Source organism: Chlorocebus sabaeus, chromosome 1 (assembly GCF_047675955.1).
Source record: "Chlorocebus sabaeus isolate Y175 chromosome 1, mChlSab1.0.hap1, whole genome shotgun sequence".
NCBI classification, from domain to species: domain Eukaryota; kingdom Metazoa; phylum Chordata; class Mammalia; order Primates; family Cercopithecidae; genus Chlorocebus; species Chlorocebus sabaeus.
The window spans coordinates 129,504,367-129,517,491 of NC_132904.1; the positions used below are offsets into that span (position 1 = coordinate 129,504,367).

Consider the following 13,125-nt stretch of genomic DNA (forward strand, 5'->3'; position numbering starts at 1 on the left):
GAAGACAAGGCTGCTAGAGGAAACCTTAGCCTCTGACACACTACAAAACCATAAACATAGCCTCCTAGCCAGGTAAACATACAGCCTCACACTAATGGCCTATTTACCGCAGCTCCGTTTCCTGATAAATCATGTCTTGCTTTCCCCAAAATAATTACAAAGCTTGCTAAAAATATATATACATAGCTTTATGGGACAAGGCAAGTATAGAAACCAGTCAGATATATTGGAATTATTAGACTGGGAATTTAAAATAGCTATGATAAATATGCTAAAGGTTCTAATGGGGAAAGTGGACAACATGCAAGAACAGATGGGTAATGTAAACAGAGAGATGGAAACTCTAAGAAAAAAAGTCTAAAGAAAATGCCAGTAATCAAAAACACTATATAGGAATATAGAATGACTTTGAAGGACTCATCAGTAGACTAGACAAGACTGAGGAAACAATTGGAGCTTCAAGAAATGTCAGTATAATTTACCCAAACTGAAAGGCAAAGAGAAAAAGAAAAGAGTGGAAAAAAGTGAAACATTTTCCAAAAACTGTGGGACAGTCTCAAAATGTGTAACATATGTGTAATGGGAAGACCAGAAGGAGAATAAAAAGAGTTTGAATAATAGTTGAGAATCTTCCAAAATTAATGACAGACACCAAACAACAGATCCTGGAATCTCAGAGAACACCAAGCAAGATAAACGCAAAAAATAAATAAATAATAACTACACCTAGTCATATCACATTCAAACTGCAGAAAATCAAAGACAAAGTTTCTTGAAAGCGAAAATACCTTATCTATAGAGGAACAAGGATAGGAATTATATCCAGCTTCTCCTTGGATACCATAGAAGCGAGATGAGAGTGGAGTAAAATATTTAAGTGTTGAAAGAAAAAAAAAAGATTGCCGGCCTAGAATTCTGTATCTTGCAAAATTGCCCTTCAAAAGAAGGACAAATAAAGACTTTCTCCAACCATCCAAAATTGAGGGAAATTGTCACTAGTATAGCTACCTTGTAAGAAACATTAAAAGAAGTTCTTCAAAGAGGAGGAAAAGGATATAGGTCAGAAACCAAACCTACATTAAAAAGGAAGAGAGTTAGAGAAGGAATAAGTACAGATAACATAAATGTCTGAAACAAACCAGCACACTTCCCTCAAAAAGTTCCCCCTGCCCCAGTCACAGAGCACTCCTTCTTATGTTCCAGTAGCACCCATATCACCATTGTCCCATTGCTGGAATGGTTGCTGTCTGTCTCCCTCAGGCTGTAAGTCAGTGTCCCCAGAGCCAGGCCTGTGAGGTACTCAGTGTCTGATGAATGAACAAATGAATGACACGGCACCCCAACCAGCAACAGGGTGAGTTGTTAAATAGCACGTCTCTTTATTCGCAGTTCAGCAAGAAGACTCCAGTGCTGACACTGTCGCACGAAGAGCTCACCTGCTGGAGTCTTTCTGCCCAGGTCTGGCCCTTCGTCAGGTCAAGCAGAGAAGGATGTTCTTCTGATACAAGTTGCTGCTGGACCCTGAAGGACTTCCACCTAGGAGGTAGAGAAATGCCCAGGGGACACAGCAGGGAGATGTGGTTGGCCAAGGGGTAGGGCTGCTGATGACTCCCTGTAACCCCACTGTTCTCCGCGTTCCCACAGCTCCATCTAGAGAGCAGAAACCCATGGAAGAATAGACAGTGGTTCATCAGGCAGCTGGAATTGAAGCCTGAGTCTGTTTCTTCCAGCTCAGAAGCCCCTGCGAACTGTGTACCCTCCCAGCACTTCCTGTTCTTCACCTCTACTAATATGAGCAAACAATTGATATGGCATTTACCATGTGCCAGACACCATCACCCCCAAGACAACCCTCTGAAGTAGATACTCTGTTGCAATAAAGAAACTGAGGCACAGTGGCATTATGTAACTTGCCCATGGTGGAGCTGAATTGGAACCCAGCATCTGCTCCCTGGCTTGACTTAAGTTCTGCCTTCTGTATAATGGACACAAACGATGCCCTCTCTTAAGATTGTTTTTTGGATCAGATGAGAAACCCTGACAAACTACCTTGTGCAGAAGCTGGCATACAGTAAGTGCTCAGTAAATGCTGGTACTGCTCTCCAGCAGCCTTCCTGTAAGCATGCTGAGGTCTCTGTGCCTAAATCTCTCCCTTAGCCCCAGGATGGCCAGCACAGCTGTTCACCACAGGCTCAGGGGCTGCATCCTGGAGAGCTCCTGTGGTTGTTTATCCTGCCACTGGCCTTCCACCTCCCAGGGCCTCACAAACAGCCCCTGTGTGACCACTGGGCCAAGCACAAGGAAAGAGACCATGGGACCCAAAGTCACCTCACAAGTTGGTGGCAGGTCTAAAACCTATACAGCCTCTCCCTGACACTACGATCTGTGACTCAAGGTGAGGTCAGCAGACCAGCAGTGACAATGCCCAGAAACTTTGAGAAATGCAGAATTGCAGGCTCCACCACAACCTCCTAAACACGAAAGCCCAGGCCCATAAATGATGCAGAGGCAGTGCTCTCTGACACCACAAAGTCAGGAAGCCAATCTGAAACTTGACTTCAAGTGCTTCCACAAACTTAAGAGAGGCATTGCGGGAGCCCAAGGCAGCCTGCCCTCCTCTCCTCTACTGGCCCTGAGTGCAGGCCCTTCCCCAGTAGGGAGAGGCTAAGCCTCTTTACCAAGTTCCCTGCTGCAGTGCCCCTTCCCACTGCCCAGGATAACCATCTTCTCTGCCCGGTTCCTCATCCGTCAGCTCTCACCTGTTGCTCTTAGCAGTCTGAGTAGGAGGGTCTCATACTGAAGTCCTGAGCTGAGACATCTGCAAGACGGGAGATGCTGCAGGGGACAGAGGAGAAGGGTCAGGTGGAGGGAGGCTGCCTGATAGCAGAGGCTACCCAGACCACGGCACAGGGGTTGGGGTGGGAGGGCAGGCCATGCCTAGGCCGTGGCCGCACTGGGCCTGGGAGCACAGTCATCTGAACAGGCCCTTAGCCTGGAGCCCTTCTGGGCACTGGCAGACACTATGGGAGGCTGGCAAAGCCCTGTCATGTGGAGCACAGAAGATAAGACGCAGCCCTGGGAACCGTGTGCCCCTGCTCTTGATGTTTGTGTACCAGAGAGAGCACTGGTGGGTGTGGGTGGGAAACCCAGCAGTCACCCCCACACTACCTGCCCCCAGTCGGGAACGCAAATCAACCAGTCCCAAACAGCTTACCTTCGTCTCACCTGCTCTATTCGATCTCGCATGATGTCCTCTGTCATCTCACTTGGCACTTGGAAGATACGAGTGTGGCTGCAAAAGGCCATTCGTGCATTGGTATATGGGATCTGAGTTTCTTTCTTAACAGGCATAGAGAACTGCTAGAGTTGGGATCCTGCAAACAATGGCTCTTGCCCCAACACCATGAACTTTTGAGCTGGTCTCTCCCCCTTCTTGACTCATGAGCACAAAGCTTTTTTTTTACTAACCAGGTACCCGTGAGCCCCCAGTAATGCTGGACAGGTAACAGACTGTCCCAGGGAGAGCCAGGGACACAGAGTTGAGCGCCCTTTCTAAAGGCAGCAGGCAGTGGTCTCATGAGCCATGGAATTCACCCTTCTGAATTCAGTCTTCTGAATTCCTGTCCTATCGTCAGCTCTTGATGACCTGCATCACCCCACGCCCACTGCGGTCCAGAGATGCTTCTAGGAAAGCCTAGAGTGAGGAAGTTGTGGGGTCTCCTGGGGAGCCTCTTTGCTTGTTTCATAAAGGGATATATATTTCCGGACTACATACTTACTGAAATAAGAGGGGGACACCAAAACCAGTGGGTTGTGGGGGAAGATAGGCAGAGGCTTTTGGTTTAAAATCTTTGTAGGAAATCCAGAGTGGAAAAATTATATGTAGATAATTGATTCCTGTAGCCTGTCTCAAAAGCTTAAATCTAGTTTTATTATACAGCCAAGATTTTTAAAATATTGGAAGATGATGTGTGTGTTATCCAAACCAAGGAGCACGATGTCCGCAATTCCATAGCACAACCACATCGGGCACAGGAAAGCCTGGATTATAATCAACAACATTTATGATTTTAGGGGCCTCAGAAGGCTTCCCATCCAAAAAACCTCTTTCCCAGGGACCTCTCAGATCCCACCATGTTATTCCTTTTGGTTATGTAATTACTGTGCATTTGAGTCTTCTTAAAAGGCAGATGCCACTAGAAGGGGTAAGCACATGGAAACCATTTCTTGAGAAGTGGAGCGTCCTTGATACAACAGATCAACACCGCTGATGCGGCAGGGAAAGGGAGAAGAGAGGAGGAAGGGGAGAGGTCTCCTTCAGTTTCCCAGAGGACCAGTCTAAGCCCTCAGTCCCTCTCCTGGGAAGGGGGAGCTGATGTGCTTCAGAGAGTCCCAGTGAACACAGGTGCAGGAAAGGAAATAGGAAAGCCTTTGTCTGAAGAGTGATGGCTTCAGGCCAGCTCCCTGGGCCTCGTGGCTCAGCATCTGCAGAGCCAAGAGAGGCAGTAGGGATGGCTGTGAGCTGGCAGACACCCGGGAGGCTGGCGAAGCCACCATGACCAAGCGCAGAATTCTAGCCTCGGGCGCTGGGAAGCCTCCACACACCTCGGTTGCAGATGAGAACTTTGGCTTCTGCATTTGAAGAGCTTATTTTCTTTCAGCTCTTTAAAGTGCAGCCACTTCTGAGCAACTCAAGTGCAAAAATAACAGAAGTCTGAAATGTATTCAGAAGCATTTAAGAAATGGAGTGCAAGCCCAGTTTTCCAACCCCTCAAGTCATTTAAAAATGTAGAAATGAGCTGGGCTTTCAAGATAGCAAGAATATTCCCTTAAGACCCCAAAGCAAGGCTGAGAAATTTGTCAGCCAAAGACGACACCTCTAGAGAAGAGCATCTGCGGGCTCGTGAAGAGAGGGGCTTGCGCATCTCTCCCTCTCCCTCCTTCACCCAGGGCAAATGGGACGACTTACCTCCATCTTATGAACTGGATTCGTGTTCTCTCCTCTAGGACCTCTTGGCTCTGGTTTGCCGACATATCAGACTTAGAGAGGTGGTGCTTCACCTGGGAAATCCAGAGGGTCCATGTGATTCCTGCCCAGTGTGGCCCCCAACTGGGCTGGCACAGAGCTCAGACGAGCGCCTTACCCTTGCCCAGAATCATTTACGGTGCCCCTCCTGCCTCTTCCCTCTCCCTCACCCCCACTCCCATGCAACATCTCAAACTCTCAGTTACCACATCTCTGGTCACATGGACATCCTGGCCATGGGTGGGAGGGGAGTCCGTGGACATCTTCTCCCTTACACCCTGGGAAGGGTAGTTGATGGACAGCTTTTCTTTTATGCCCTGAGAAGCCTCTTCTTCTGTCTGAAAGGTGAGGAATTCCCTCTGAAAACGTCACTCTGCCTCCAACCCTGGGTCTTCTTCTCCTCTTCTTTCCCTTTTATTCATTCTCCATCACAACTCACACACTGCATATCCACACACATACACTCCTTACCTTGCTATTCCTGCAATAAGCTTCTTTCCTGTGAAGTCCTTGGAACTCCCTAAGTACCTGGCCCTATCCCAAGGTATTCCTGAGACACCCTTGAGCTGGGAAGGATGCAGCTGAAACCCTTAAGCCAGGATGCTTGCGAAGCAGGACAGCATTAGTGGTGGTGCTAACATGTTTCCTACCAGGACACAAGCCACAGTGTCCTCCAGGACATGTGAAGAAATTAGACTCAAATCTAGGAAGGGTGTCTGGCAATGAACTTGAGTTCCAGTTCCATGAAGAAGGAAATCCAGATCCCCACACCCACTGAGACCAGCTCTCTAGGATTTTGGATACCCTGAGTCATAAAGAAATCTTACTTACTTTTTTCAGCCAATGCTGTAGTACAGACACAGCCTCGCTTTCCACAACGTCAATGTCCTGGAACAAATTAGCGAGTTGGTTACCTCAGAAAACCTAGAATCCCAGCTCCTCCCACCCACCCCCGACAACTGTTACTCAGAGTTATTTGTAATAGCTCTCTGAAGTGCAGCAGGGTCCCAGAGGTGGAGAAGATACATGAGAAATTATTCCATGTGACTACCACCAAGCTGCTTACCGAACTGGTTATTGGTAGGAAGGGAAGCCCTGCACCTTTCCGAGCAAGAATATACACAATCCATGTTGTAATTATCATCTTTGAATGTATACCAGGGCCCCTTCTTGGCTCCCTCCTTCCATTGAAGCTGCCTGAGAACTCCTATGGGACAGGAAAGTCATTAAAAGGAGGTGTCCACCTGATTGGTTGACCCATGATGATGTGACAATGGCCTCCCTTTGAAAATGAGGTATGTGAGTATAAATGCAGTTGCCAAGAGCCCCTGCATTTCGGGCTCTGGGTGCACTGCTTATGAGTTACCCTGCTTCAAGGAGCAGAACCAGTGAATAAAAGATTGCTGTCTAACACCACTGGCTCACCCTTGAATTCTTTTCTTGGGAAAGCACTAATTTGGGAGCTCACCTCGAGGCAGGAGGATAGGGTCTGGAGGCAGGAAACCTAAGGCCGATTCACACTGACTTCCTAGAACTAAATCAAAAGGAAAACCCCAACTTTCCATGCCCAAGTAACAAAAGAACCAGAGCCTACTCCCTTGGCAACCCTCTCCTTTTCTGCATGGCAGATGAAAAACTGAAAGTACCTCTGATTGGTCCCCTTCCACAACCAATCAAGCTGGTTGTGGGCCAGGTCTTCATTTGCATAGAGTTATAACTTTATAACTTCACTTCAGCCTCTGATTGGTCACTTTCCACAACCAATCAGACTGATCATGAGCCACTACTTCATTTACATAGGGTATATACCAAGTAACCAATGGGAAACCCCTAGAGGTTATTTAAACCCCAGAAAATTCTGTAACCAGTCTGCTCCCATCCTGTGGAGTGTACTTCTATTTTCATTAAATCTCTGCCTTTGTTGCTTCATTCTTTCCTTGCTTTGTTTGTGTGTTTTGTCCATTTCTTTGTTCAAGATGCCAAGAACCTGAACACCCTCCACCAGTAACAACCTGTCCTGCAACAACTTGTTATGTGCTCTTGACCTAATCATTAGTCCCTCTGGTCTGAATTTCTTTGCCTTATACTGAAAGGGATAAAGTTGTGTCTCTAGTTTTCTTCTAACTCTAATATTCCATAAGTTTTCCCATGTTTATTCTTCTCAGGACTATAGAAAACCTTTTATCACTTTCTCCAATTCCCCGATAGAGCCACTACACTTCTTTGCTCTCAACAATTCGCCTCAATTTTATACCATCCCTGGCATAGTCAGAATAGGCTAGGCTCTGCTGAGGACTGAGGCGACAAACCAATCTCCAAATCAAAAATGTTTATTTCTCACTCTCAAAAGCTCTGGCGCAAGTTGGGTAATTTCAGAGCAATTGTGTGCCATGTGGAGACTCACAGGTCCACACTCAGAGGATGTGAGCTCCATGACTGCCAAAGCAGGGAAGAGAGCACAGAGAGGAATCAGGCCAGTGTTCGACATTTCAGCTCAGAGGCTCCAACTTAGAGCCTTTGGTCTAGAACTAGTCCTATGGCCCCAACCTAACTCCAAGGAAGACTGGAAATTGTAAAACAGCAGATGAAATTAATTGTCAACATCTCTGTTTCTGTGGCTATCCCCCAAAATTTATGTTTTAATCCTTACTGATATAATTTTATTTTTGACTATTTAAAATATTAATGTGATTCAGAAATCAAAACTACATGAACAGATATATTCAAGGACATTCCATCTCTTCCCCTATACCTTCAACCTTGTTCTAACTCACTTCAGAAGTAAAATTTTCATTAGTTTCTAGACTACACAATTTTATTGTGATATATTTAAATAATATAAAATTTACCCATCATAATGCATAAATAAATAATTTTAGTGGATTCAGAGAATTGTGCAACCATCACAACAATACAGAATATATCCATCACCCCAAAAATGTTTGTCATGCCCATTTGCAGGCAACCTCGGCTTCTATTCTCAGTCCCACCAATCTGCTTCCTATCTCTAGAGATGTGCCTTTTCTGGACATTTCATACATATGGAACTATACCATATTATCTCTGGCTTATTTCATCAAGCGTGTTTGGGAGAGTCATCTACATACCTTGTAGCATGTGTCAGTAATTCACTCCTTTTTATTATGGGGTAGTATTCCACTGCATGGACATACCACAATTTGTCCATTCACCAGTTGAGGTACCTTAAATGGTGTCCATTTGGGGTCTACTATGAATAACACTGTGATGAACATGTTGGTGGTGGTGTTTAATTTTTTAATTTTATTTTTCCCTAAGTTATTGGGGTACAGGTGGTGTTTGGTTACATGAGTAAGTTCTTTAGTGATGACTTCTGAGATTTTGGTGCACCCATCACCCAAGCAGTGTATGCTGCACCATATTTGTAGTCTTTTATCCCTCGACCCCTCCCATCTTTCCCCCCAAGTCCCCAAAGTTCATTGTATTATTCTTATGCCTTTGCATCCTCATAGTTTAGCTCCCACACATCAGCAAGAACATGCAATGTTTGGTTTTTCATTCTTGAGTTACTTCTCTTAGAATAATAGTCTCCAATCTCATCCAGTTTACTGCAAATGCTATTAATTTATTCCTTTTTATGGCTATGATTCCATTGTGTATATATACCACAGTTTCTTTATCCACCCATTGATTAATGTGCATTTGGGTTGCTTCCACGATTTTGCAGTTGTGAATTGTGCTGCTATAAATATGCATGTGCAAGTATCTTTTTTGAATAATGACTTTTTTCCTCTGGGTAGGTACCCAGTAGTGGGATTGCTGGATCAAATGGTAGTTCCACTTTTAGTTCTTTAAGGAATCTCTACACTGTTTTCCATAGTGGCTGTGCTAGTTTACATTCCCACCAGCAGTGTAGAAGTGCTCCCTGATTGCCACATGCATGCCAACATCTATTGTTTTTTGATTTTTTTGGTTCTGGCCATGCTTGCAGGAGTAAGGTGGTATTGAATTGTGGTTTTGATTTGTATTTCCGTGAGCATTAGTGATGTTGAGCATTTTTTCATATGCTTGTGGGCCATTTGTGTGTCTTCTTTTGAGAATTGTCTATTCATGTCCTTAGCCCACTTTTTGATGGGATTGTTTGAGTTTGTTGTAGATTCTGGATATTAGTCCTTTGTCAGATGTACAGATTGTGAAGATTTTTCTCCCATTCTGTGGGTTGACTGTTTATTCTGCTGACTGTTCCTTTTGTCCTGCAAAAGCACTTTCATTTAATTAGATCCCAGCTATTTATCTTTGTTTTTATTGCATTTGCTTTTGGGTTCTTGGTCATGAAATCCTTGCCTAAGCCAATATCTAGAAGGGTTTTTCCAATGTTATCTTCTAGAATTTTTATAGTTTCAGTTCTTAGATTTAAGTCCTTAATCCATCTTGAGTTGAGTTTTGTGTAAGGTGAGAGATGAGGATCCAATTTCATTCTCCTACACGTGGCTAGCCAATTATCCCAGTGCCATTTGTTGAAAAGGGTATCCTTTCCCCACTTTACGTTTTTGTTTGCTTTGTCAAAGATCAGTTGCCTGTAAGTATTTGGGTTTATTTCTGGGTTCCCTATTCTGTTCCATTGGCCTATGTGCCTATTTTTATATCAGTACGACACTGGTTTTGGTGCTGTGGCCTTACTGTATAGTTTGAAATCAGGTAGTGTGATTCCTCCAGATTTGTTCTTTTTACTTAGTCTTGCTTTGGCTATGTGGGCTCTTTTTTGGTTCCATATGAATGTTAGAATTGTTTTTTTCTAACTCTGTGAAGAATGATTGCAGTATTTTAATGGAGATTTCATTGAATTTATAGATTGCTTTTTGGCAGTATGGTCATTTTTCACAATATTGATTCTACTCATCTATGAGCATGGATGTGTTTTCATTTGTAGGCGTCATCTATGATGTCTTTCAGCAGCGTTTTGTAGTTTTCCTTGTAGAGGTCTTTTGACTCCTTTGTTAAGTATATTTCTAAGTATTTTATTTTTTTGCAACTATTATAAAAGGTGTTGAGTTCTTAATTTGATTCTCCACTTAGTCACTGTTGGTGTATAGAAGACCTACTGATTTGTGTACATTAATTTTGTATCTGGAAACTTTGCTAAATTCTTTTATCAGTTCTAGGAGCTTTCTGGAAGAGTCCTTAGGGTTTTCAAGGTAAACGGTCATATTATCAGCAAACAGGGACAGTTTGACTTCCTCTTACCGATTTGGATGCCCTTTATTTCATTCTCTTGTCTGATTGCTCTTGCTAGGACATCCAGTACTATGTTGAAGAGGAGTGGTGAGAGTGGGCATCCTTGTCTTGTTCCCATTCTCAGAGGGAATGCTTTCAACTTTTCCCCATTCAGTATTATATTGACTGTGGGTTTGTCATAGATGGCTTTTATTACATTAGAGTATGTCCTTTGGATGCTTATTTTGCTGAGGATTTTAATCATAAAGGGATGCTGGATTTTGTCAAATGCTTTTTCTGCATCTATTGAGATGATCATATGATTTTTGTTTTTAGTTCTGTTTATGTGGTGGATTACATTTGTTGACTTGCATATGTGAAACCATCCCTGCATCCCTGGTATGAAACCGACTTGATCATGGTGGATTACCTTTTTGATATGCTATTGGATTTTGTTAGCTAGTATTTTGTTAAGGATTTTAGCATCTATGTTCATCAAGGGTATCAGTGTATAGTTTTCTTTTTTGGTTGTGTCCTTTGCTTGTTTTGGTATTAGGGTGATACTGGCTTCATAGAATGAATTAGGGAGGGTTCTTTCTCTCTCTATCTTGTAGAATAGTGTCAAAAGGATTGGTGCCAGTTCTTTTTCTGAATGTCTGGTAGAATTCTCCTGTGACTCCATCTGGTCCTGGACTTTTTTTTTTGTAATTTTTTAATTACTGTTTCGATCTTGCTGCTTGTTATTGGTCTGTTCAGGTTATCTAATTCTTCCTGATTTAAGCTATGAGGGTTATATTTTTCCAGGAATTTATCCATCTCTTCTAGGTTTTCTAGTTTATCTGCATAAAGGTGTTCATAGTAGCCTTAAATGATCTTTTGTATTTCAGTGGTGTCAGTTGTAATATTTCCTGTTTCGTTTCTTAGTGAGGTTATTTGTATTTTCTCTCTTCTTTTCTTGGTTAATCTTGTTTTGTCTAAGAAAAGAAGAGAGAAAATCCAAATGGGCTATAAATTTTATCTATCTTTTCAAAGATAAATCCAAATCATCTATCAATTTATGTTTTCAAAAATAAATAAATTGTATTTATCTTCTCAAAGAACCAGCTTTTGTTTCATTTATCTTTTGTATTTTTTTGTTTGTTTGTTTCAATTTCATTTAGTTCTGCTCTGATCTTGGTTATATCCTTTCTTCTGCTGTATTTGGCTTTGGTTTGTTCTTGTTTCTCTAGCTCCTTGAGGTATGACCTTAGATTGTCTATTTGTGCACTTTCAGACTTTTTGATGTAGGCGTTTAGGACTATGAACTTTCCTCTTAGCGCTGCCTCAGCTGTATCCCAGAGGTTTTGATAGGTTGTGTCATTATTGTCATTCAATTTGAAGACATTTTTAATTTCCATCTTGAATTCGTTTTTGACCCAATGCTCATTCAGAAGGAGGTTATTTAATTTCCGTATATTTGCATGGTTCTGAGGGTTCCTTTTGGAGTTGATTTCCAGATTTATTCCACTGTGATCTCAGAGAGTGCTTGATATAATTTCAATTTTCTTAAAATTATTGAGGCTCATTTTATGGCCTATCATATGGCCTATCTTGGAGAAAGTTTCATGTACTGTTGAATAGAATGTGTATTCTGCAGTTGCTGGATGAAATATTCTGTATATATCTGTTAAGTTCATTTGTTCCAAGGTATAGCTTAAATCCATTGTTTCTTCATTGATTTTCTGTCTTGATGACCTGTCTAGTGCTGTCAGTGGAGTACTGAAGTCCCCCACTATTATTGTGTTGCTGTCTATCTCATTTATTAGGTCTATTAGTAATCATTTTATAAATTTGGGAGCTCCAGTGTTAGGTGCATATATGTTTAGGGTTGTGATATTTTCCTGTTGGACAAGGCCTTTTACCATTAAATAATGTCCCTCTTTGTCCCTTTTAACTCTATTGCTTTAAAGTTTGTTTTGTCTGATACAGATACTCCTGCTCGCTTTTGGTGTCCGTTTGCATGAAATGCCTTTTTCCACCCCTTTACTTTAAGTTTATGTGAGTCCTTATGTGTTAGGTGAGTCTCCTGAAGGCAGCAGATGGTTGGTGAGTTCTTATCCATTCTGTGGTTCTGTATCTTTAAGTGGAACATTTAGGCCATTCACATTACATTCAAAGTTAGTATTGAAATGTGAGGTACCGGGGCATTCATCATGCTCTTTGTTGCCTGTGTACTTTGCTTTGTTTTTTGCATTTTGTTTTTGCTTTTTAACTTGCATTTTGTTTTATAGGTCCTGTGTGATTTGTGCTTTAAAGAGGTTCTGTTTTGATGTGTTTCCAGGATTTGTTTAAAGATTTAGAGTTCCTTTAGCAGTTCTTGTAGTGGTGGCTTGGTAATGGAGAATTCTCTGAGCATTTGTTTATCTAAAAATGACTGAATCTTTCCTTCAAATATGATGTTTAGTTTTGCTAGATACAAAATTCTTGGCTGATAATTGTTTTGTCTGAGGAAGCTGAAAATAGGGGCCCAAATTTCTTCTAGCTTACAGGGTTTCTGCTGAGAAATCTGCTGTTAATCTGATAGGTTTTCCTCTATAGGTTACCTGGTGCTTCTGTCTCACAGCTCTTAGGATTCTTTTCTTCATCTTAACTTTGGATAATCTGATGACAGTGTGCCCAGGCAAAGATCTTTTTGCAATGAATTTCCCAGGTGTTCTTTGTGCTTCTTTCCTTATTTATTTATTTTTGAGAAGGAGCGTCACTCTGTCGCCCAGGGTAGAGGGCAGTGGCATGGTCTCAGCTCACTGCAATCACCACCTCCCAGGTTCAAGCAATTCTGCTGCCTCAGCCTTCCAAGTAGTTGGGATTACAGGTGCTGTGGGGATGGGGGTGAGATTCCCAGGTAACTGGAGTTGTGTACTTAGGAG

At 42.6% G+C, this 13,125-nt stretch overlaps 1 protein-coding gene across 2 annotated transcripts in view; it reads right to left on the reverse strand.

The window, feature by feature from the left end:
* Positions 1-1,358: 1,358 nt before the first annotated feature.
* SPATA19 (spermatogenesis associated 19) overlaps positions 1,359-13,125 on the reverse strand; it is a 38,288-nt gene continuing 26,521 nt past the window's right edge. The window contains exons 1-7 of one of the 2 annotated variants that reach the window (XM_008021562.3): positions 6,093-6,209; positions 5,858-5,914; positions 5,233-5,364; positions 4,970-5,061; positions 3,215-3,292; positions 2,760-2,835; positions 1,359-1,536 (exon numbers count right to left, since the gene is read on the reverse strand). In XM_008021562.3, coding sequence (XP_008019753.1) covers positions 2,769-2,835; positions 3,215-3,292; positions 4,970-5,061; positions 5,233-5,364; positions 5,858-5,914; positions 6,093-6,170 — 504 coding nt within the window. In that variant the 5' untranslated portion in view covers positions 6,171-6,209 and the 3' untranslated portion in view covers positions 1,359-1,536; positions 2,760-2,768. Of the gene's footprint in view, positions 1,537-2,759; positions 2,836-3,214; positions 3,293-4,969; positions 5,062-5,232; positions 5,365-5,857; positions 5,915-6,092; positions 6,210-13,125 lie in introns of those variants that run through there. The other variant, XM_038004976.2, reaches the window with a different exon arrangement.